The 23,523-nt window shown below is 40.3% G+C and overlaps 1 protein-coding gene across 1 annotated transcript; it reads right to left on the bottom strand.

Annotated features, from left to right (window-relative positions):
• Window positions 1-986: 986 nt before the first annotated feature.
• Window positions 987-22,144, bottom strand: tmem164 (transmembrane protein 164). Its single transcript, XM_085420185.1, has 6 exons — window positions 21,300-22,144; window positions 11,766-11,815; window positions 9,352-9,418; window positions 7,642-7,720; window positions 4,295-4,395; window positions 987-1,591 (listed from the first exon to the last, which is right to left on the bottom strand). Exons 1-6 carry the CDS (start codon window positions 21,735-21,737, stop codon window positions 1,385-1,387), a joined length of 942 nt encoding a protein of 313 aa, XP_085276311.1. The 5' UTR covers window positions 21,738-22,144; the 3' UTR covers window positions 987-1,384.
• Window positions 22,145-23,523: the final 1,379 nt, after the last annotated feature.

The raw sequence follows: 23,523 nt of genomic DNA, 5'->3' as shown, positions 1-23,523 counted from the left end.
ACGGAGACACAAAGTGGTAATATCTGTTGGTCGTCAGCAGAATAAAGTCAGATTTAATACTAACGCAAGCAACATGGTTAAAAGGCAAAAAATACACGCTTAAACATACACACAAGGAGAACTGTGATGAGCTACAATCACCTTTATTTTCAATACAGCACATACACTCAAACTGATAGAAATACAAAAGTTCCTCTTATCCCTTCTTTGCAGTGAAGTTTAGAATATGCTACAGTAATATACACACACATCCCTCATATTTGAAATGATACATACCATGACTGACATCTTCTAACTTATCAGTTAATACTTCCTTTCAAACGGGCCATGAATAAATGACCCACAGTGACCTGATGCAGAACATCAGATGCATTTCTTAAAATACAAACTGGAGTGTGGCTCGTTACAGTTGCGGTGGAGAGAATGGATGTTTTGTAAGATACATTAATCCAACCCAGAAAGACACTTTATCTTGGGAAACACCGAATTCCTCCCACTCGAGATTATACCTCACTTATTATGGTCTAACGGCACAATAAAACAAAGACTAATAAACAAAAAAACTCCTTCACAGAGATAATATTAACATCCCACTGTAGATTTCTGGATCCTCTTTCACTGCTTTGAGTCGCAGCATCTAATACACCCTCCTGTCCCCTGATTATCACAACTGGAATGATCTGAACAAGTTGGAGACAGAAAGGCAAAAGAAACCTCCACGGCGATGCTTTCATAACCCGCACAGCCGTGGAGTCAAGTGGGAACAGAAGAACGCCAGAAAGCTTTCAGTCGTAACAACACTGAGAGTGTCAAACAGAAATCCTCACGCTATACACAGGCAGTAACTTTTACAACTGCTCAGATTTTCATTCAGCTCCAAAGTTCAAGTTTGAAGCAAATAAACTCGCTAACATATGATCTAGTGCAACTTTAAAAAAAACCCCCGACAACAATCAGAAAAGTGTAACAGCTGGAGATCAGTAGTGACATTTGGGTGACCCCTATTTTCTGTCCTCAAAGCTTAAAAAGAAGCAGCTGGAGTAATTGCCACAAATTCGCTGACATATTTCTGAAAATAAAAAACAACAAAAAAAAAAAAAAAAAAAAAAAAACGAACAAGGGCTAAAATCTGGCCAACGCCACAATTCTAAGTGCCAGCTTTAAAATGCCCGGTACGTTTGTGCATGCAAGCCAACTACAACGCTAAAAGAATGACACGAAGATTCACTGGCCCTGAAATGCTCGCTTGTTTCTGTGAAACAAGTCTTAAAAGATGCATTAAAATGTTGATTTAAAAAGAAAGACAAAAAAAAAGACACTGTAAAAGCAGGCATTTGGAGTAAAAGGAGTGAAAGGCTAGGTCTGAATGCACCTTCGTGGACATTCAGTCAACTTTCTTGCTGCGCAGTCTGAGTGTGTCCAGCAGGTATCTGCAGGCGGTGCCGCTGTGCTGCGAGAGGAGTGTGAGGAGCTTCCCGTGGATGAGCGTCAGCAAGGTCTGGTGGCCCGTCGCCCAAACCCGGTACCAAGGGCCGTAAAATGGATCGGACACAGCCGGGCAGAGCATGTTATTCAAGTTGACCTCAGTCGCCTGGAGGAGAGCAGAGACGAGACAGAGTAAGACCTAATTTGATGCCAATATGAATCCAAATTTATCCAGTGGATAATTCATTATTTTAATTTTTTTAAGCAAACATTATGGTTGACTTTGCTGTACATATCTTTACAATCATTCTCTTCCAATAGATTTCAGCTCCAAAAAGCAGACACTTAATTGACTGATGTCAGACTTCATTGCCTGGAAATCCTCCATGACTTATTAACCGGCTGTTGAATGAGTCGTATCATTGTAATTACTAAAGATTTTCAGGGGTTTTACAACCATTTAGTCAGCACATGCTAGAAAAGACAAACATCAGCACTGTGGGCCTTACAATCACAATTCATTGATTACTCTGTACTATCATTTTTCAATCAAGCAGCTACTCTCTGCCCTCTTTGTGCCAGAAACACCCTGGAACTTAAAGCTGATGAATTGCTTTGTTAGGGAATAATGCTGATTTTCATCCAGCAGAAAATAAACTGAATGTTGGTCCAAAATAGGAGATCAATTTGGAGGCAACAGGCTGCATAATTTTTTACTATAAACTCTAAAGTTGTGAACAAGCCAAACAGGCAGCATCAGTGGATCATCAATAATTAGGTGTTAATATCTCAGGATTTATGACTAACAATATCACACACACACTTTGTTAGGTACACCCGTTCAACTGCTCATTAATGCAAATATCTCAGCCAATCACGTGGCAGCAGCTCAATACCATTTAGGCATGTAGACATGGTAGAGACAATCTGAGTTCAAACGTAGCATCAGAATGAGGAAGAAAGGTGATTTAAGTGGCTTTGAATGTGGTTGTTGGCACCAGACTGGTTGGTCTGAGTATTTCATTAACTGCTGACCCAACTGGGAATTTTCCCACGCAGCCATCTCTAGGGTTTACAGAGAATGGTCTGAAAAGAAGAAAATACCCAGTGAGCAGCAGCTCTGCTGGTGAAAATGTGTCATTGATGCCAGAGGTCAGAGGAGAATGGCTGGACTGTAGGTATTCAGCAGAGCATCTCTCAACGCACAGCATGTCAAACCTTTAACCGGATGGCTACCACTGCTGCCAGCTAAGAACAGGAAACTGAAGCTACAATTCTCACTGCACAGCAAAATTGGACAGAAGATTAGAAAAACGTTGCTCGGTCTGATCTCTTGATTTTTGCTGTGTCATTCAGATGGTAGAGTCAGAGTCAGACTGTGGTTCAGGCTGCTGGTGCTGTAATGGTGTGGATATTTTCTTGGCACAGGTGGGGCCCCTTAGTACCAAAGTGAGCACGATTCAAACACCACAGCCTGCATGAACAAGCCAAACAGGGAGCTGACCGTGTCCATCCTTCTATAATCACAGCGTACCCCGTAATCTGCTTTCTTCAACAATGAGCTCACTGTACTCACTGGCCTCCACAGTCACCAGATCTCAGTTCAATAGAGAACCTTTGGGATTTGATACAACAGGATATTTGTATCATCTGCAGCAACTGGTACACAGGTTGTCCTTCCTTGAAGAATTTTGATAAGTATTACCAACAGCATGCTGACAACAGTCCACATGAAGCTCTGAGCCTGTGCTGTCACAGTTTGGCCCTCATCGCTCAGAAGCCTACGCCTGCCAAATTTTCCTGCTTCTATTACAAATAAACCTCACTCTTCCCTTTCTACCCCAGTGACACCCTGTTTAGTTTATTTTTATTACTCACTTATTATTTTTAAGAGTAGTATAAAGGAAATGCACCTACAGTTTGCTTGTACAAGCTGGTATAAAATGATCTGAATCAGCTCTTTCGGTTTTAATATTTACTTATTGTAAATTATTTATGTGAAAATTTAAGTATTAACTTTGTAAAATGGGAAAAAGAGGTTGTTTGTTGGTGTTCATAAGCACGTCGCATGTTCAGAAACAGGCCTAACATGTGTGCATCACTGTGGGGACCAGTTCAGACATGCATGGATTAAAAACATGACAATGATTATACCTGCTGTCTCTGTTTAGCTGCCTGCTGCAGACCAATCCAAAAATTGGCAGATGATTAACTATCCAGGACATATTGGGGGAAAAGTATGCATGTTGCTAAATGAGAAATCATCCAGAGTACTTAACTAAGCTCCATTTTATCAACTGCAGTGTGTAATGTTTTTTAGCTCTAGATAAAAGGCCATAATTTTAAATCCAAATATACATTTTCTTCACTTTTAAATTGACCAATAGTTCTCCTCGTGTGGGTTTTCACCCATAGTTCAAAGTTATGCGTGTTGGTCATTTTAAGTTGGATACGAGAGTAAATGGTTGCGATAGTGTTGACCTGCTCAGGGTGGTGTACCCCGCCTAATGTCAGCTGAGACAGGCTCCAACCCCTCCTATGACAGAGTGGATGGGTGAATGGATGAACAGCTCTAGCTACACTGTGAACTCTAAACAAAAATATCTAGTATTTTCACAAGGGTTTGCTCATTAAGCTTAGACCTTAACAGTCTAGGCCAATGCTGAAATACTTTTTTCCCTCTGTACCTGTGTAACTACTATTTTTTAGGTTTATGTTATTATTTTTTTTAAAAACAAAAACCTACAATTTCAGTTTGTTTGTTTTTTAAATCTTAAAGCTTTACCACAACTTTATGTCTAAGGCAGTGATGGTGTAATAAAAATATAGTGAAATAGCACACAGTGTCCAGCAGAGGGCTCCATCTTACCAGGCCAAGGAGCTGCAGGAAGGTGAAGTGATAGAAGAACAGGATGCCTGTAGAGAGCACAGCCCACCACATATCTCCCAGAGGCTCAGGCTTGTACACACCTGCAAAAAGAAACACTTTGAGTTAAAGAGACAGCAAACACACAAAATGTGTCATATGTGCCAGTCCTGGCCACCCGTTTGACGACATGTAAACTAGAGAAGAACCAAAAGCTATTTCTATACACTTCCTCTTTTATGTGTCCTTAACACGTCAGCAGAGTTCATAGAGAGAAAGTGGAACCACAGAAAAAACAAGAAACAGGATATGGTGTCAAACTGGCTTTTCCTGTTTGCTCATTGCTGGCATTCGGAGGACAAGTACCAGGAAGTCGTATCAAATGTGCTCTAATTGTACAACCTTAATTCTGAAGCTATTGGCATGCTGTAAATGTAATGCAATTTAATGCTTTAAGCTGCATTTATGAATGGGACAGAAATTAGGCTCTGACAGGATCATTCCTGCTTTTAATGCAATGCACACTGAGGGAATGACAATCACAGGTTTCCAATATTGGTTTTCTGTGTTCTTTGCGCACAGAGATTTCTTCAGATTTTCTGAATTTTTGATGATAGAGATGCACTGTAGATGAGGAACATTAATCTGAAATGCAATTTATCGCAGAATGGAGAACCGCTGCCCATTTTCACTTTTTGTTGTTGCCATCAAAGTCAAAACGAGCTAATATTTTTCACATGTAAAATGTGTGAATTTAAAATGTGTTCTACTGTGAAGAAATTACAGCTTTGAGGTCTGCAAACCATTGCATTCTGCATTCATTTATATGCTAAACAGCATCCCAACTTTTCTGGAATTGGATTTGCATAGGCAAGAAAATAACCCCATCTGTTGAGCTCTACTGTTACATTGCTAATAAACATGATCAGGCACTTCTATTCTATTACTGGGTTACAAGCTTGAAAATTTGCATCGATGTCAGTTTTACCAGTTAAACAAGATGAACTGTCATCTGTGCTTACAGATCAAGGTTTGAATAAAGTTGAATAAACGTTGCTCCCACTGATGTCCTGCTTTAGACTCACTCATTTAGTTCCTTTTATCAACCCCTGGGTTTTAACAGCTCAGATGTCTTCAGTAAGAGCTGTGCTCATGTTCAAATCTGTCTGCATTCACAACACGTTGCATAAACAATTTTTAGGAACCATGTTAACTAGTTTACTGAGATTGGCAAAATCAAAAAGAGGCACACAACAAGGAAATAAGACTAGTTAACAAACTAGAAGTGAAACTTCCAGAGAGTAAACATAACTGAGTGTGGATCACCATGAGCTACAAAAAAAGGCATCACTCACCAAGTCCATAATCAGAAACTATAACCTGGTCGCTTTTTTAAACCCAAGTCCATATCCAGCTTTCAAAGGCTCTCTATTGTGCTTTACTGAGCTTTCAATAATGTCTAATGCATAATAGATCTACTGTTGCCAAATAATCAAAAAATTAGTCCAATAATTCAGTTAAACTTTAACTAATACAGTATCAAGTCATAACAATAGTGGCCTCAAGCTTTACGCTGTAAAGTAAAGACACTACAATAATGCAGAGAAAAGCCTAATAATCAAAAAAGATTACCCCCTATGGGCAAGCACTTGGCGACAGTGGGAAGGAAAAACTCCCTTTTAAACAGGAAGAAACTTCTGGCACAAGGCGGCTCAGGGAGGGGTAGGCATCTGCCATGACGGGTTGGGATGGGGATTGGTGGTTGGGTTCAAGTGATGGTGTGTGAACAAAATAACTGTCAGTGAATTTTTTTCAAAGTTGTGCAGTCACATGGCTTGGACACACTGGTTTTTCCCTTAGTGGACAATTACAAGTAAGCACAAAGTTTTACCACAGACATTGTCAGTCGGGACACCACATGGACAAGGGGGACAAAGTCTTTTAATCTTTGAAATTCAGGTGTTTTGGCGCCTATTACCACATACACAAACACTTGCAGAAAAATAGGTTGTTTTACAGAGCTCTGTACTCGCTCTGTTGTAATACGAAGCCACCGTTGCAACAAGTCAGTGTTTGAAATGTCTGGGAGGGATGAAATGTCACAGTTATCTGTAAAAGGTCTTATTGCATCTAGGAGCGACAGAAACTTCAGCCCATGCCAAGCTACAGAGTGGGGTTCACAACTGTTGAAATGCACTATATGCAAAATTCACCAACACTCTTCTGACACCACTGTTAATTTTGTTGACCAATGATTTTCGTCATAGTTTTTGTCCATGACTTTTATCATCGGGCGAAAATAAGAAGATGGCTAAATAAAAACAAATGTAGGAGGGCAAAAACTATGATGAAATGTACTGACACTTCAGTGATTAAACATTTTACGAAAATATTCTGGAGAGATGCAATTCAAATCAGACATAATCAAGTTGTGTTGAAAGAAAGGACAAGTTTGGAAGTGATCTCCTTGTACTGTAAGGTTGGATGAGCACATTTGATCTGCCCCTGTGTGTGTGTGTGTGTGTGTTTGTTTTAATGGTCCAAATAGGTCCTAACTAAATCAAAATTTGCTGTCAAAATTACATGATAACTGCAGAGTCCCAAACCTCCTCTGACATTATCGTCAGCACAGAAACTGCAGTTGGTGCTTCGTAGTATGGGTTTCTCTGACATTAAGCACCAATGGCAGTTCCTATAGATGTAACATGTAAGAGGTGCAGTACTTTCAGCCATAAGCAGTATGAAATCTGCTATATAGAGATTGAGCAATTTAGTAGTACTGTTTGAAAGTTAGCTGTATTAAAGGGCCTCCTGTATATGGTTGTATGAGACTCCTTTTATGTCATCCAGGTCATTGTAGTCTAAAGAGCTAGGTTTTTATAGCGGGTTCACCCGAAACCTTGGCTGATTGTGACCTACACCCCTTTTCACATCTTGGCTCGTGTGATTAGGTGGAGGATCAACAGGGAGTTCATGACCCTCTTGGGGGGACACTCCCCTAGGACACATGTTAAATCTGGGATTCGACACCATTTGAACTTTGAACTGAAGAAGCTTCTCGGATGAGAGGTGAAACGTCTTCAAGCAACTTAAAGAAGTCCAGACGCTTTTCCTTCCAAGCTCTTTAGAGAACTCCTTTTAGTTAAACTGGTTTTATAGTTGCTCTTCAGTATCATCTATGTAAGTGGAAATGACCAAACAATCTTTCATTAACAGACACTGAACAGACAAAACAAAAAGCTGGTATCCACAGCATCTCAAATGACACAGACAAAAAGTGAATCCATCCATGGAGATATTATCACTTTGCTCGGCTGACATGTGAAAAGTCAGAATGAAGAAACACCTACCTCCTTTCCTGAAAAGATAAACAGGCACCAGGTACATCATGGAGTGCTGGATGTAATAGATCTCTTTCTCAAATGGCAGCTGAGAAAATGAAAAGCAAACAAACCATTTTAATTCTTTTACGGCACCCAGATACAGCAGAACAGCCCCCAACTTGCTCTGGGCCCTGAAATCTTAAAGACCTGTGGCCTCACAGTCTCCAGCTATGCTACTGCTTAACAAGCAACCATGACAGAACATTACCCAAGTGAACAAAGAGATGGAAGAACAGCAGGTACACCGTCTGTCTATTTTAGCTGCCTTTATAAGGCACCTTTCTTCTAAAAATGTATGGCCTCATTAATGATCACTGTCATCATACAAAATCTATAATAATAATAATAATAATAATAAAATTGTATGAAACTTGAGTGTTTACAGCAGTTTGAAGTTGGAGCTTTCGTTTCTCAGGGATTACGTGTACATATGTTGACCATGTTTTTTTTGTTTTTTTAAAACTGGGTGGAGTGGGTGGAGACGAGTGTCGCGGTGATTTGTGAAAGAAGAATGGCAGCAAAAGTGAAAGGGAAGATTTACAAGATTGCAGTCAGACTTGCTATGATGTCTGGTTTAGAAACAGTGGCGCAACCAAAAAGACAGCAGGAAGAGCTGCAGAGCCCAAGATAGATGGATAGTTTAGAAACAAGTGAATCTCAAGGACATTTTAAAGACAAAAGTTAGAGAGGGAAGGCTGAGATGGTTTAGATATGTGCAGAGGACAGATGCAGTGCAAATATTGAACAACAGATGTTGAATATGGCTACACCCTTTGTTTGTCCTGCTGTCAGGCAGCAGGAAAAGGCAAAAGAGAAGATTTATGGATGTAAAGCAGGAGGACATGTAAAGGGTTGGTGTGACTGAGGAGAATGGTAGGAACAGGCTTAGATGGAGACAGATGATCCACTGTGTCGACCACGAAAGCATAATATGGGTTCCCTTTAATGGTATAACTCAAGAAACACATGAGATCTTTGTCCACAGTGTTTTTTTTAATTTACAAGTGACTGATGTAAACTGCCTCTTTTCCTGTTGGTTGGCAGGCACGTAATGTTCAGGGTGCAATCATAGTTTACTGTGCTCTGTAAGAAATACTGACATAAAGTTTATTGATGTTATAAAATGCAAAACAGCTGTGTAAGCCTTCATTCCCTGCTTGAGAAAAACAAGTTTATCTGATAGGGAACTGCAGATATGGCAGAACAGCTCAGCCTTATTTCTGTGAGAACTGTTATAAAAGGAAAAGCACTTAGTCTTAATGGCTATGCTGGGTTTTTTTTTTAAGTTTAAAACTTACCAAAGTGACTTCATTCAAACAGATCAAGTTTAAATTTGTGAAATATCTCCTGCACCCACTCAAGCTGCGCCTTGAGTGAGTCAGAGCTTTCAATTTTAATTCAATCGTTTTATACGGCGCCAAATCATAACATAATCATCATCATAGGTCTCTTTACACAGCAAGTTCTAGAGCTTACGATATTATAGAGGAAACCAATGATACCTGCACAGACACAGTGTAGTCTTTTTCAACACAACATCGCCGTTCCAGAGGTAAGTGATAACATTCGTTTAGCTGCTCAGTGAGTCCGACACTTAACCTTGTACACCTTGGAGACCTAACAAAGGCTAGAAGAGGGCTGCTCATAAATGAGATCTGAAGATCACGGTCTACTTACCAGTCTGGTGTTGACTACAGGGAACATTAAAGCAAGTAATGCACCATTCAACATGTGGACCTGCAGCCTGAAAACAATAAAAATGTCAGACATTAAAAATACCTACAAGGTCACTTGCTATTTACCTAATCTGTGTAAACCTTTCTGAGTCATGTTAGTTTCTCTCCTGTCCTTCTGGTTTCACTTTGCTCTCTTCCCTCTCCAGACACAGAGCAGCGCAGAGGAGAGAAGTTACCGGGGTTGAGCTATGGTTAAAACAATAAAGGCTTTCTAACAAGTGTGAGTCTGTCTAAAGCATCTCTTTCAGATTTATCATCAATGAAAGAAAAGAGGAAAAAACAGAATAGGAGAGGGAGGGAAAAGGGCTGTTATTACTACACTCCCCTCTTGACTTCTGCAGGCCATTTGCCCTCCCCAAAGCATTCAACCCATAGAAGACTCTGCCACTACTGACATATGAATCAATTCCAGCTGATATAAGGGACAGAGGAACAGGTGGAGGACAGCTTAGATTCTATCCCATGTTGCCGAAAACCAATCAGACTCCTCCCTGATGCTGTTAGCAGCAGCTGTCTCTTACTCTTTGTCAAGGTCAGTTTCTTGTGGGAGCGCTTATTGTCTAAAGTCAGGTCAGTAAAGTTTCAGGCGATCACTCTCAAAATAAATTTGCTTTGATGTCACGATTTAACAAATCAGTGCATCCATCTACTCATTCAGACTAATTAGTATAATTTGGTTTGAAGCTTTTAGTTGCACCATCCAGCGCACACATATAGCCTATCTGCTCCTAGTGGGAGCTGCGATGCTTATTTAGTAAACCTGTATAAATAAACCCAGCATAAGGAAAAATGTGTCTTTTGAACTAACATTAATGTTAAGAGGCTCCAAATACAGAACAGAAGCCAAGGAGCATGTGTGTCAGAGTGTGGAGCTCCATCTATCTCCTGTGACTGCTCTTTTTGTCAAATGAGCCAAAATAACTGTTGTGACAGACGAGGTCGCCGGGAAAACAGCAGTGCCGAAGTAATGCCGCTTCAAATAAGTCCGGCTGTCACTCTTCTGAAAAGCGGTTCATTCAAATTCAAAATTTACAAAGCGTAACGAGCATTAGCGACCTTATATTTTTCCATCACTGTAATTAATTGCATGTCATAGGCCAAGACCTGAACCTCTGATACTGTTGTAGCGTAAACTTCTACTTTATGTAGTAACTATTTAATATGACGCTGCTCCTGCTAATTTTACAATTTTTATTTGGCAAGTACAGTCCAGTGGTTGTTGAACTGCCTTCATACATAAAAGGGATAAAGATGTAATCTTAAACATAGATTTACCATTTGCTACTGCAGGAGAATCTGAGCTTTACACGCAACAAGCAAACGTTTCCAGCAGCTACTACTTCACATTACAGAAAGGTACAGTGACTGTTATTGTGAAGCAGTCACAGGAAATGTAGCACATCAAAAATGTCAAATATTAAAATAATAAAAAAGGATCTATTTTAAACTTGTTATGTGCTGTGCTCATTGCAGGTAGAAGACCAAACCCTCTTTGGTGGGCAGCAGGATTAGTTGGGGCATTCTACACGGCAGTCACTTTGAAACTGTAAATGTGGTGAAATAAACTTGAGGTTTGCATGTTTCAGTTAGTGGGCCTGGTTCCACACCACCATCACAGAGTAAAATGCCATGTTTACACAAACAAATGACAAGCGCCTCGAACAAAAGGCCATGACTCTATTTCTTACATAAATGAGACAAATTAAAATATGTTGTTACGACAACAAATGAACTAGCCGACTATGTGAACGAACATCTTGACCTGGTGGATAAATAATGTTGGCAGTTCAGTAATTCTTCAAACGATTGGATATTTATTGGGGCATGTTTCACATTTCTATCCCATGTAAGAACCAGCTTTTTGTGGTTTCATAAAGTTGCTATGACTCTGTACACTGTGTTCACTGTGAGGCTCCCGTGGGCTACTGGAACAGAAAGTGACCCTGCTTGTATTTATTTCTGAGTAAATCCCACATCATGTTCCCACCGGCAAAACCAGAGTCATTTCTGCTGAATAATTAACTGCTCAGACCGGATGAGTTGTTGAAGAGGAGACTATAAACCCAAATACATTACTATACAACTGCTTACTATGGGGGAAACCAATAAGTAATTACAATCAACGTCAACCACAATTTGGATTATATGAAAACAAAAACCATGAGCTTTGTCTGCCCAGTCATTAGACGTTACATTCAGCAGGACAAGCGGCTCATATGGCAGTCGTGGCCTTTCTACAGTCTGCACTAAAAAACTCTATATTTTGCCAATTCAGACCTTTAAAGTTTAACTTAAATGTAGACGACAAGTTGAAAACACTAAACAGGAAGAACCCAGGAGTGCACGTACGCTCACCTGAACACAACCATAGCTGTCTTACATGGCGGGCAGGCCAGCAGGAAGATCTGTTGAGGAAAGCAGAGAGAAATGAGCAACGACATTATTGCATTAAGCTCATACGGTTGTTATGGAACAGCTCGAAGGCTTTTAAGAGCTTTCAGCTCCGAGTTCTGCAAGAGAAAATGAACTGCTTTAACAAGTTTGTGCTAACACAAGAGCAGAAGCATTGAACAGAACATCCCAAAGGCAACTAAGGTCTCCTTAGTCCAAATTAAGAAAAAAAAAAATACATAGAAGAGGTTCAGACAAGAGGATAGGCCCACAATTAGGATGGAATTTGAGGCATTAGAGCTGCTGGGTGTTGGCACTAATGAGCTGATTTCATGCTAAACAATCTCAGTTCACAGCTCACTACTTGGAAGTCAGCTTTCACAAGAAAAGGGAGGCAGCATTTGAAAACAAAGGTGAAGTGACTTCCTGATATATTTCCATTGCCAAAAATGATTTCTACCAACAATCTGACTTTATTCTTGTAAAGGAGAGTGGATCAAAAGACAGCCTGCAATCTGTGCATGGTGATTGGGCTACTGGGCCCCGAGAATAGTTCAAACAGGAATTTGTTCAAAACACCATCTGACACACGAAAACTTAGTTTGCCTGAAGGCTGGAAACAGAATTACAGAAAAGAAACTGACCCGAGATTCATTCTCCAAACACACAGTTGATATATTTGGTTTGTTTTTTGTTTTAAATGCGTCTCCGGGATTGATCTGTGGCGTGCCTATCAACTTTATTAATCTGCAGCGTGTGTGGGACTATTAAAAAACACTCAGACTTTCATAGTTATATTTACATCTTCAGTCTTTTCTACATATTTCCCCCTCATTCTAACACGTGAGTCATGTTTCGCGTTTTAAAACACCACAATAAAGTCACGAGAAGGAAACAATGCGTGAAAATGTTTTGCCGTGGATAAAACGTGCTTGCCAAAGCTGACAGTTTGTTGGTTCCTGCAGATGTCATTACTGTCAGCCTCCATTGTAAACAGGGGTTGGCAATACGTTGCTGGCAGTTAAACGTTGTCACTTTGATAATTTGTCTCATGTCTGAGCTATCAAAGCAATTAGACAACGTTCTGCAACTTGGAGCCCTCAAGTCTCTCATTTTAAATGAATAAGAAGTCGTTATAAAATAAACATGCCATAGAGTTGCGAGCTATTATCAAATAAATGTTGCATATAATTGGTTGTACAGACTATGTAAGGTTTCTTTAGCTCATTTCAGTCTCATATGAACACTTCTGTGTCAATCAGTTTTGATATTGTGTGACGATTTAATATTTTGCCTGAACGTGGCAGTGATGCCGTCATTTTCTCCATCACCTTTCAGCCAATCACCAGTTTATGGCACCTGTTAATCGCTAGTGTAACGCTACCCTTTTGGCATTAGTGTCACTTTACCCTCTGATCCTTTACTTATTTGTAACGGCTTGACCTTGTTCACTTTTTGCATCACAGAATCAGAGGAGAACATTAAATTTGCCTTTCTTATGTTTGTCACTCCTTGCTTGACTGTTAGCCAGAGCCTTAGGGCAGCCTTCACTGCAAAATATTGTTTTATTTGAACATTAATGCCGTGAAGGATAGAAGTATATAATTCACAACATTCGCTGAAGTATTTTTCTTATAACGACAACTTCCACAGTTTTGCAGTACGAGCCAACTAAGAAAAAAAAAAAACTGACAGTCAACATTCAGCAAATAACATTAACATAATATCATAAAATGTCAAATGTTATAATGGGTTGTATTTGCACACATTTTTAAGAGAAGTAAGTGGATGCTTTTCTGTATGTGGCAGCAGTAAAGGTCTTGGCTCCAGCGGTGCCATTAGCTCTACTTTAACAGCACACAAGAGAATAGACTCAGAAATGGATTTCATGCAAATTACTGAGCAAGAAGATTTAGCCCATAAACACTTCTGATTGTTGACTTTATGCAAGCAAAAAGAAAGAGAAATTCATGTGGTCATGCCGGCACTCCAACCTTGGACGGACACTGATATTCCTCGATCAAAATAAGTTGAGTTCATTTGAAATTATGCTAAGGTTGGGTCTGATCCAAGAAGTATTCAGGGAAAGACGTTCTGTGTTAATTCAATTCAAAATCCCACTTAAGCCTATAACTAGGATTGATCTCTGGGTGGGACACTGGCCCAAGAAGTCATGATCCTATTTATAGGTGAGAAAGACTACTTAAGTGTAATCCAGTGACTGCTGTATATTTTCAAAGAAGTCCTGGATTAAAAAACAAAGAAAGGAAAAAAAAAGGTATAAAATCTGCTGTGACGCAAGTACAAAAATATGCAAATCAGGTATGCACAGTAAAAATTAGGTGTCAGTTAATGCCAGATCTGACGTTCATTTTTTCACTGAACAAACTAAAAGGTACAGAAATGAATCATATTTGCGCTCTCTGAGAAAGGCCATCAATTAATAAGTAGGTACTAGATATTTTTATTTCCTGGTTCAGGAAACGCAGTTCTCTCCCGTGCGTCGTCACTGGCATGTTCTTCGATGCTCATTGAGTTAATTGGCATTGACAGGAAATGACTTCCTGATTGCTGTGAACATTGACAGAGTTGTGACCATGAACCTTCCAGGAGGCGAGCTCAGTGACAAAAGACAGACTGGTATGCAGTGTGAATTTCGCTCTGCCGCTGAAAGCAAACAAACTGGGCTGGTTAACTATTTAGCGTGCTGACGGAATTGTGTGAAGCAAGTTTTTCATAATTAATATGAGAGCCTGTTTTGTTACCTGAGCTGTAGGATGGATTAACAAGGCTGGAACTGGGTCCACTCCTCACATACACTGAAGCTAAAGCTGGTGAAGCTAATCTGTAATAAGTCCAGTTTGTTCTTTGTGGTCTATTACACAGTTTACAGCTGTAGGATTTCTCTGCAGGAAACACATCACACAGTGCGTCATGTGCTCAAAAAGCAACGCATTGCGAGTGGGTGTTTTTGTAGTCGTCAACCACACTAAAACATGCAAACCTCAACCACACAAGTGCATCAAAATGCTCCCATATCATAGAACCCTTGTAATTTTCAAACCCATGTAATTCTGTTAGAAATAAAAATACCAGCATGTCAGATTTCACTCTAAAATGGGTTCATTCATCATATAGTGAATTTCAGGGTGTGCAAGAAACAAAGAATTGCTAAAAGAGTCATTTTGACACCCATAGAAATCAATGAAAAATGCTCATGGCATCCTTGGTTGCCTAGCAACAGGTTGTTTGTTTAAACATATTTTGATATCAAGGCCCTAACGTTAGCCAGAACTAGCTAGATGAAGCAATTGATAGGATTAACATACAACGAACTATAGGTAACTCCATATTTGATATTTTATATTTAAGTGGATGAGCGGAGAACCAGGCATGTTGCTGTTGGCTGTGCAGAGCAGCGGTGCACCCATGGCTAAACGGAGCAGAGTGTCCACAATGTGGAGAACTAATATGAGGAAATAAATATGACTATGTAAATAAATGCCAGGGAAAGGGTCTAGACTGCAAAGAAAGCTCAGAGCACCAATAATACCGCCCCCCCCCCCCCGCCAACAACAACAACAAAAACAACAGTTAATAGAATTATCTCCACTTGTATAATCACAGTAATGAGTCAAACCAGTGTTGACTCGAAGCATTTTCTGGAATTATAGGGAGTAAAAGGGAAAGCAGTCATTCAACAAGACAAAATAAATAAAAAATTTGAGAACATGACCTTGCAGACAAATATAGTTCAGCATGGGCGAATATGATGGGGACATTTAAACTACCTTCACAGTGTGTACCAACTTGTGTCAAGGTAAGGGTACAGCTGAAAGTTGTTTGCATAGAAAGATAAAGGAGTTATTTATAGATTAAAATACATCATTGCTAATAAGTCAGACTTCCTTTTAACGAGTGCAACCATAGAGTGACATGCCGCAGTGTTTCGAGTGCGATGCACATGAGTAAACATACTGTGATGCTCAGGGTTATTGCGACAGCTGCTACATTAAATGTGGCTATACCTAACGATGAGGCCGATGATCTGTTATAATGGTGCTGATTATTTTTGCCATACACAGACTGTTAATACTGCGATACATCCATTTATCGGCAGCCTACGCGCATCCATTCAAAGCTGCTGCAGAAATGCAAGATACCTGCTTTGCAGACAGATGACTTGACGTTTCCTGCAGCCGACGGCAACATTTATCACGTGCCCACGTGATATCTGTTAGCTGCGAGTTCAGCTGTGCCTGGCGAGATCTACAAGGGAAGAAAGTTCACTTGATAAAAGAAGGTCGTGTGTCTTTAACTTGTGGGAAAAAAAAGAAGAAAAAGAAAAAGGGAGAATCCAGTGGCAGGCGATGCCTCATTTGGACAGCGTATAAACGTTACACTGTATGGATGTAAATGCCTTTAACCTTTATCCCTGAACACTCATGATGACAAGCAAAGAGCTCAGACAGAATCCAAGGCTCTACGCCAGGGGTGTCAAACATAAGGCCCAGGGGCCAGAACTGGCCTGCCAAGACTCCAATCTGGCCCACTAGAAAATGTGAAAGAGGGATTTTAGACTAACTGTATTTTTTAAATAGGATTTTTTTCCTACAGCTTTTCCTACTGATAAAGACCTGCATGGCCATTTATAGTGCACTGAAGTAACAAATAAACATTTAAATAACATAATGACTATTTAGTACATAATTTTCCATTTTCAGAGCGAATCCACTGTCTGTGAATTAAGAAAAACTTGGATACCAACATTTTTGGTCATTTTACACAGCTTAGAGCTACAGCTCAGAAATGCTGACAGATTTCTTTCATTTACAGCAGAATTTCTGTCATGTAGAAAACCAGACTTGTTATTAAAACTGCACTTTTTTATATGAAGATATTTGTGGGACTTGCTGTGTAAACACTTTCACTCTAAATGTTTCACTGGTTTGATCCACTTAAGGTGATAGTGGGCTGCAGGTGGCTCACGTACAAACATATTTATGAGGGAGAGCCAATGAAAAAACTTCTTTATGTCGATAAAAACAGAATGGCTTGTTTCAGTTTCAGACAGCAGAGGGACCGCACCAGAGTTCAACACAGAATCTATGTAGAACATACAACGTAACCTACATAAGCGGTTACAAGCATAAATGTCAGTGCTGGCATTTGGTAGTTAATGCCAGCACTGACACTACCTGTCAGTGCTGGCATTATACGTGATGGAAACAAACAAAAATAAATGCTGGGACTTTTCTCCTTCTGGGTTCATGGTGTTTTTCATTCCCCATTGAAGTGTAAATCAGTAAGGTCGGACTGATGAACAGTTTGCACAGAGGTCCATCATAAGCAGAACACAGAACTATGAACCTGGAAATTTGTATAATAGGTCTTTTAATAGCTGTTATGTTCAAGCTCTTTGTTCTTTATCTTTGTGCAAGCTAGTTCTGAAATCTAGAAATCTATAAAACGGCAGGGGAAGTTCGTACTGTCTTCGTATTAGCACCAATCGCAAGCCATAGAAGAAGCATAAAGTGCGTGCCCCTCCATATATAGATTTCTCCAACTTGATATACCCATTATTTGATTTAGTTGTTTATGGAACCACACCCATTTCCGCTGGCCTCAAACGGAAATACACGATAATAAACTGATCAGTCGGGAGACCCTCAGCGTGCCACGATGACTGCTGCGGTACTATGTGGTGGAAAACGTACGAAAAACCCGTGCTGCTGGATGTGAAGCACTCAGTCATCACACACTAAACTCCATCCCCTGTGGGGCTTTCTCACCTTGATATTTGCTCATACTTGCTGCTCTGTAAAAGCTCCTACTGACACCGCCTCTATTCCTCCACCTACAGATACTATGACTGTGCCAACAAGCACCACATTTTCCCAAAGTCGCATTGCTTTGTGCTCGGAGAAGGAAAATATCAAACTCACTAGCAAACCAAATTTGTGTTTTCAAGAATAATGCCAGTCCTCTTCAAAATGTGGATTTGGTTAACAGTCATGAAAACCAGCTGCTGCATAACAACACTGAAAGGCACGCAAACTGACGCAGTGTAGCAACGAGAGGGTATTTTCTTTTCAACAGCACAGAGGTGGTGTTCGTTCCTCATTGAGTGTACTTAAGAGTGAACTGAAACTCACTATTGTTTCCAGATGCACAGCTTTAACAAGCTCAAATGAGACAGGAAATAAATGGGTGCTTGGAGAGCTCTGCATCCCTCTTTAGATGTTTTTATCTGAGGTTTCCATCAGGCCTGAAAGGGATTAAAACCACACCCATACGCTAGAGATGCAACATGAGGAAAGTGTGATCACGATAGGAGCTCATGCATGCATGAAACAAAACAAAGAACAATTAATAAGCCACGATTTCTTTAGAAGAATGTTCAACAAAGACAGCCGAGCCCACAGGCACTACCTTTAATAAAGCAAGAATGCAGGAATGCATGACGCCTTCTCTTTTCCAGCTTTTTTTCTCCCCACATCAGATTCAAGCTCCAGCAAGCACGTGCTACAAATAATCAGTTGGTGCCAGTGTCAACACCCCCTCACCCACCCCTCCTCTGGATGGGAGAAAAAAAAAATCTATACGTAGATGATTTTCACAAGTTGTGAAAGCTGTACAACTTCCTTTTAAAACCCATTTCCTCATTTGATCACACCCCTTTTAACACCAACAACACATACACTGCTGTCCATCTCGCCCTTACATCAAGGACATTTTACTACAGTCAGTCAATTTTTCATCACAGCCAGCAATTCTTCAGTGTCCGCTGGTTGTCATGCTACCTCCCTGAAACCTGAAAAATCCATCATCATTGAGCACATCAGCTTTGCTCTACTCTTCAATTTTCATGATGACTTGTCACATGGCAGTCATGCACCATGAAGATCAAGCAGTCTGCATGTGTAAACAAGCAGGTACTGCATATTTTGACTCATGATGGGGCGGCTGTAGCTCAGGTGGTAGAGCAGGTCATCTACTGATCGGAAGGTTGGTGGTTGATTCCTGGCTTCCCCTAGTCTGCATGCCAAATATCCTTGGGATATAGGGCTGCCACAAACGATTATTTTGATAGCCGACTAGTCACCGATTATTTTTGCGATTAGTCGACTAATCAGATCATCATCCATTGGACGTAAAACTACAGCTTATTGCACCAGCAGCATCTGCTCTTATATAACTATCATTAGCTTACAGCTTTAAGTGTTTAAGGTCTGTGCTAACTAAAAATAAAGACAAGATGATAGTTTATTAAATTTTAATGAAATTTGCAGATTGTTTCGGTGAAGTTTAATAAACTCCTTGCTATCTAAAATATAACAGGACACTGGAGTATATTCTGGAGCATCTCACACTTCTGATAATCAGTTGTCTGCTTGAGTTTATTCAGCTGTGTAAAAACTATAACTTTAATCTCAGACAAACTGATTTACTCAGGAACAAATAAAATACTAAAAAAAAAAAGCCAAACAATAACATTTTAAGTTATCTAAGTGACTCATATATATTTAACCTGAGTAGCGAAAGACGGCGGTGGGTTTGAAAACGATTTGCGGGGAGTCCGGTGTTCTCGCGGCGCTAGTGAGCCTAGCCCCCGGCTCGCTAACGAGCTAGTGGGTAACAGATGTCTCCGAAAACGTCGGAGCGCTTTTGAAAATATGTGGTGTCCTGATAAACTGAGCAGATATTTGAGGTTTACACAGCTACATTCTCGCCTGAAAATATGTTAAACGTTTATTTTGTGACCCAGAAAGAATAATAAGAGTAACATTAAAACTAACTAGCTGCCGCCATTGTTGGAAACTGCGCTGGGCCGCGCTATGAATTCTGGGACACAGCTGCTTCTTCTTCTTCTTCGGGGTTTAACGGCAGCTGGCATCCTTGTATATGCAATGCTGCCATCTTCTGTTTCAGTCCGTTATTACACTCTTAAATCCTGCCACTTATTCCTGCGTCTTTTGTGATCTTACAAAGCTTCAAACGACGCTTCGACTATTAAATCAGTCGTCGACGATTTTGATAGTCGACGTAATCGTGACTAGTCGACAAATCGTGGCAGCCCTATTGGGATATTGATATTGCATTAAAGTTGTCTATTGAAGATGTTCATTTGAGGATCCTTCCATTATGTTAACTTTTATTACAAGTACGGTCAGAAGGATTTCATACACATTGCATATTTGTGCTTATTTCGAGTTGATGTTCGGTTCATTAAGGGTCTTAAGCGTCACTGGCGTGACTGTCCAGGTGATACATGCTGAGGGAAACTAGAACATAGAAGGATGATTGCATGCATGCTTACAATACATATAACACATATAATCTAGGAATGTGTCAGGCCTGAGGCCTTAACTCATTTGGTGTCTCACTATATTTTACTCTACTTGGCAACAGATGACCACAGTCAATAATTAGCCCCAGAGACCCTGAGGGCTTGAAGTTTATTACCTTGTATGGAAGGTGTTATAGAAAAGAGAAGTTCTATGTCTGTTTGTAGCCATTAAAGATGTACAAGATGTACCATTAACTGTGACTAATGTCTGGAACCTATTTTTCTGGGCCCTCCATGGTTTGTCTCACTGCTCTACATTGATCGATTTCGCGACAATACTAACCCCAAATTGCTCTCCGGTGTATCCATCGGAGTATGAATGTGTGTGAATGTTAGCTATAAAGCACTTAGAAAAATGTGCTTGTGCGAATGGGTGAATGCACAAGTTGAGTAAAGCGCTTTGAGTGTTCAGATGAGTAGAAAAGCGCTACATAAGAACCAGTCCATTTACCATGATCTAAGTGTTATTTAACACATAAAAGCAAAGACACAGCTCCCTAATGCTGATTAAAGAGTTTGACATCGACCTCAGGCTGGAATTGACCTCACCGGCTTACAGGCTGTTGATACAACAGCTTCATAAAATAATATTTGGAGACAAAGAGGGGGACAGCTCTGGTTTCACAGCCAAGGAATGAACTTGAGATGTCTTCTTTCGTGGCAGCACTGGACCAACTCCCTAACACACGGAACAATGATGTCCAAACAAGGCTCAAACTTGTACTTTCTTACCGAATTTCCTGTGGTTTTTAGAATCAATTTGCTTCTATTACTTTATTAAAAAGCTTTAAATGTGCTACATATATTAGTTTATAATTTCTTCCCCTGTTCTAAGCCTCGCATGGCTCAATAAAAAGCATGCTCATGTATCTCAAGGCGCCATAAAGCCATTAAGAGACAGTGATTGCAAAATATCGATCAGGGTGCTCCACCAGAGCTGGAGATGGGTGAGATCAGGTCAACAACCAGTTAATGAAAACAAGGGCTTCGAAGTCCAGCCAGCACACTAAAATTTATACCCCATCAACCCATCAGCTTTGAGAGGACAGCTCGGAAGAGAAGATGACATCTTCTAATAAATCCCCACTAGTCATACTCGTAATCCTAAAGGGCACACATCAGCTCTTTCCCTCCAGTGTCATGCTTACCTGCACCATGGTGACGACATGGCAAGGATTCAGCAGATATATCAAAGTCTTGGTTGCAAACTTGAAGCCAACCTCCACTCCGAAAGTCATGCACAGGGTAACCAGCAACAGGTTCTTGCCCAGACTATCCTCCTTTGCTCTTATGCAGTCTTTCCCGGCTACTCTGAGCTCTTTGGAGATGTTTATTTTCTTCAGTGCCACCAGAATCTCCACCAAGGAGATGAGGACGATGACCAGACTCTCGCTGATGCGCTGCTGTGGAGCGAGGAAGGCAGCACACTCGGGGCCCCCGTTGCCCTCAAACTTGGGGTCCACCCCGCCGTAGATCCAGTCCAGCAGGCTGTATATGTTATATCTGGACATATTCCTCTTCTCGTGTTGGAAAAGATACGAACAGGATGGAATAAAAGACGCCACACCGACCTCTTGGCGAAACATGAACTGCAAGATTTGCCTTTCGCAGCTCGCCTCGTGGTCGACAGATAGACATGTATCGACTGCCGCCCCGGTTCGTCTGAGTAGCTAAACTACCTCATCCACAAACGGAGGAGGAACTTCAGCTAGCGACAACAGACAGCCGTAGTCAAGATTACCAGTGGATGCTGCCGGTGGTGGTGGTGGTGGTGTTAGAGGGTGCTGCCAAGCCTCTCTTCTTTCACGTTCCTCACACACTTAGCTCGCTAGCATGGACAGTTAAACTGTAGTCGGCATCATACAAAGCAAGCCAGTGCGCTGGCTATCAGCTCTCAGACACATCAAGCTGGAGAGCTGGTATAGTTAGCATGTGTTAGCAACAGCGCCGACAGCCGTTAGGTAGCTAGCTCATCTACCGAGCCTTACTGAAACGAACAGGTATACATTATAGATTTGACCCCGAGTTTTGCCTTACAGGCTCATCACAATGCTAAAGGAAGATAAGATAAGATAAGATAAGATAAGATAAGATAACCTTTATTAGTCCCACACGTGGGAAATTTGTTTTGTCACAGCAGGAAGTGGACAGTGCAAAAGTTATGACGCAAAAATTAGAATACAATAAGAATAAATACAGTACACAGCTGTACAGAAGGAAGCCGAAATATAAATAAATCTTACATCCAAAATGAAAAAAAGAATGCAGTTTTCCTCTTATGTGAATTTCCAAATTAATCGATACCATGTTCAATTATATGCTAATATTAAAGTTCGAGATATTGATGTCTGTATATCTAAGCTATGTTGTTACGTCTCATTAATCACTTGATGTTCACAGGTGATATTTACGACTGTTTGAATGTGCAATTAAATTGTAAAAAACTCAAAAGAAACTAAAAAAAAAGTTTGAGTGACCCGAGGAATTAACTTGGTTCAATGAATATACACACTGCCTGAGTCTCTCTTCTGAGGGCACATAAAACAGTCTCTTCTTTGACACACGTGACACTTGCCGATGGGGCGTTCAGGGAAAATACGGAAACCTAATACTAAGCATCTCGTTGCATTTGAGAGAGGAAAAATTTAGCAGCCAGTCAATACAGGCATAGTAATGTTTCTGTTTAAGTCTCCGTTGCTTTATCAGTACAAATCACTAATGCTTTCAATTCAGTTCTATTTAACTTTATTTATTTGGCACCAGTTCACAAAAATAATCCCCAATGTGCTTCTTTTTTTAAGATGAATACCAGTCATGATCCTTATGAAAAAGCACTCAGAAAGTGATAGTAGGGAAGAAGAGATTTTCTTGAAGTGTAAGAAATCCATCAGAAGCTAGTTCTGCTACCAAACCATCTATTGTAGCTGGTTGAGAATGACGGGAATGAGAAGACACCAAAACACGAGTACAAGGACACAAACAAGAGAAAATACAATCTATGTGCGTGAGAGAGAAAATGACATGCTTTAGTCATATATCAACACTTCTCCACAAGGGCAACATCTAGGCTAAAAACAGCTGTTCACTTAAATGCAATTCATACATATACAGTGGGGCAAAAAAGTATTTAGTCAGCCACCGATTGTGCAAGTTCCCCCACCTAAAATGATGACAGAGGTCAGTAATTTGCACCAGAGGTACACTTCAACTGTGAGAGACAGAATGTGAAAAAAAAAATCCATGAATCCACATGGTAGGATTTGTAAAGAATTTATTCGTAAATCAGGGTGGAAAATAAGTATTTGGTCAATAACAAAAATACAACTCAATACTTTGTAACATAACCTTTGTTGGCAATAACAGAGGTCAAAC

Source organism: Rhamphochromis longiceps, linkage group LG10 (assembly GCF_057381845.1).
Source record: "Rhamphochromis longiceps isolate RC_006_pf linkage group LG10, R_longiceps_female_GT1.1, whole genome shotgun sequence".
NCBI classification, from domain to species: domain Eukaryota; kingdom Metazoa; phylum Chordata; class Actinopteri; order Cichliformes; family Cichlidae; genus Rhamphochromis; species Rhamphochromis longiceps.
Note: the sequence above shows the minus strand (reverse complement) of the source record. Positions and strands in the feature narration are given on the sequence as shown.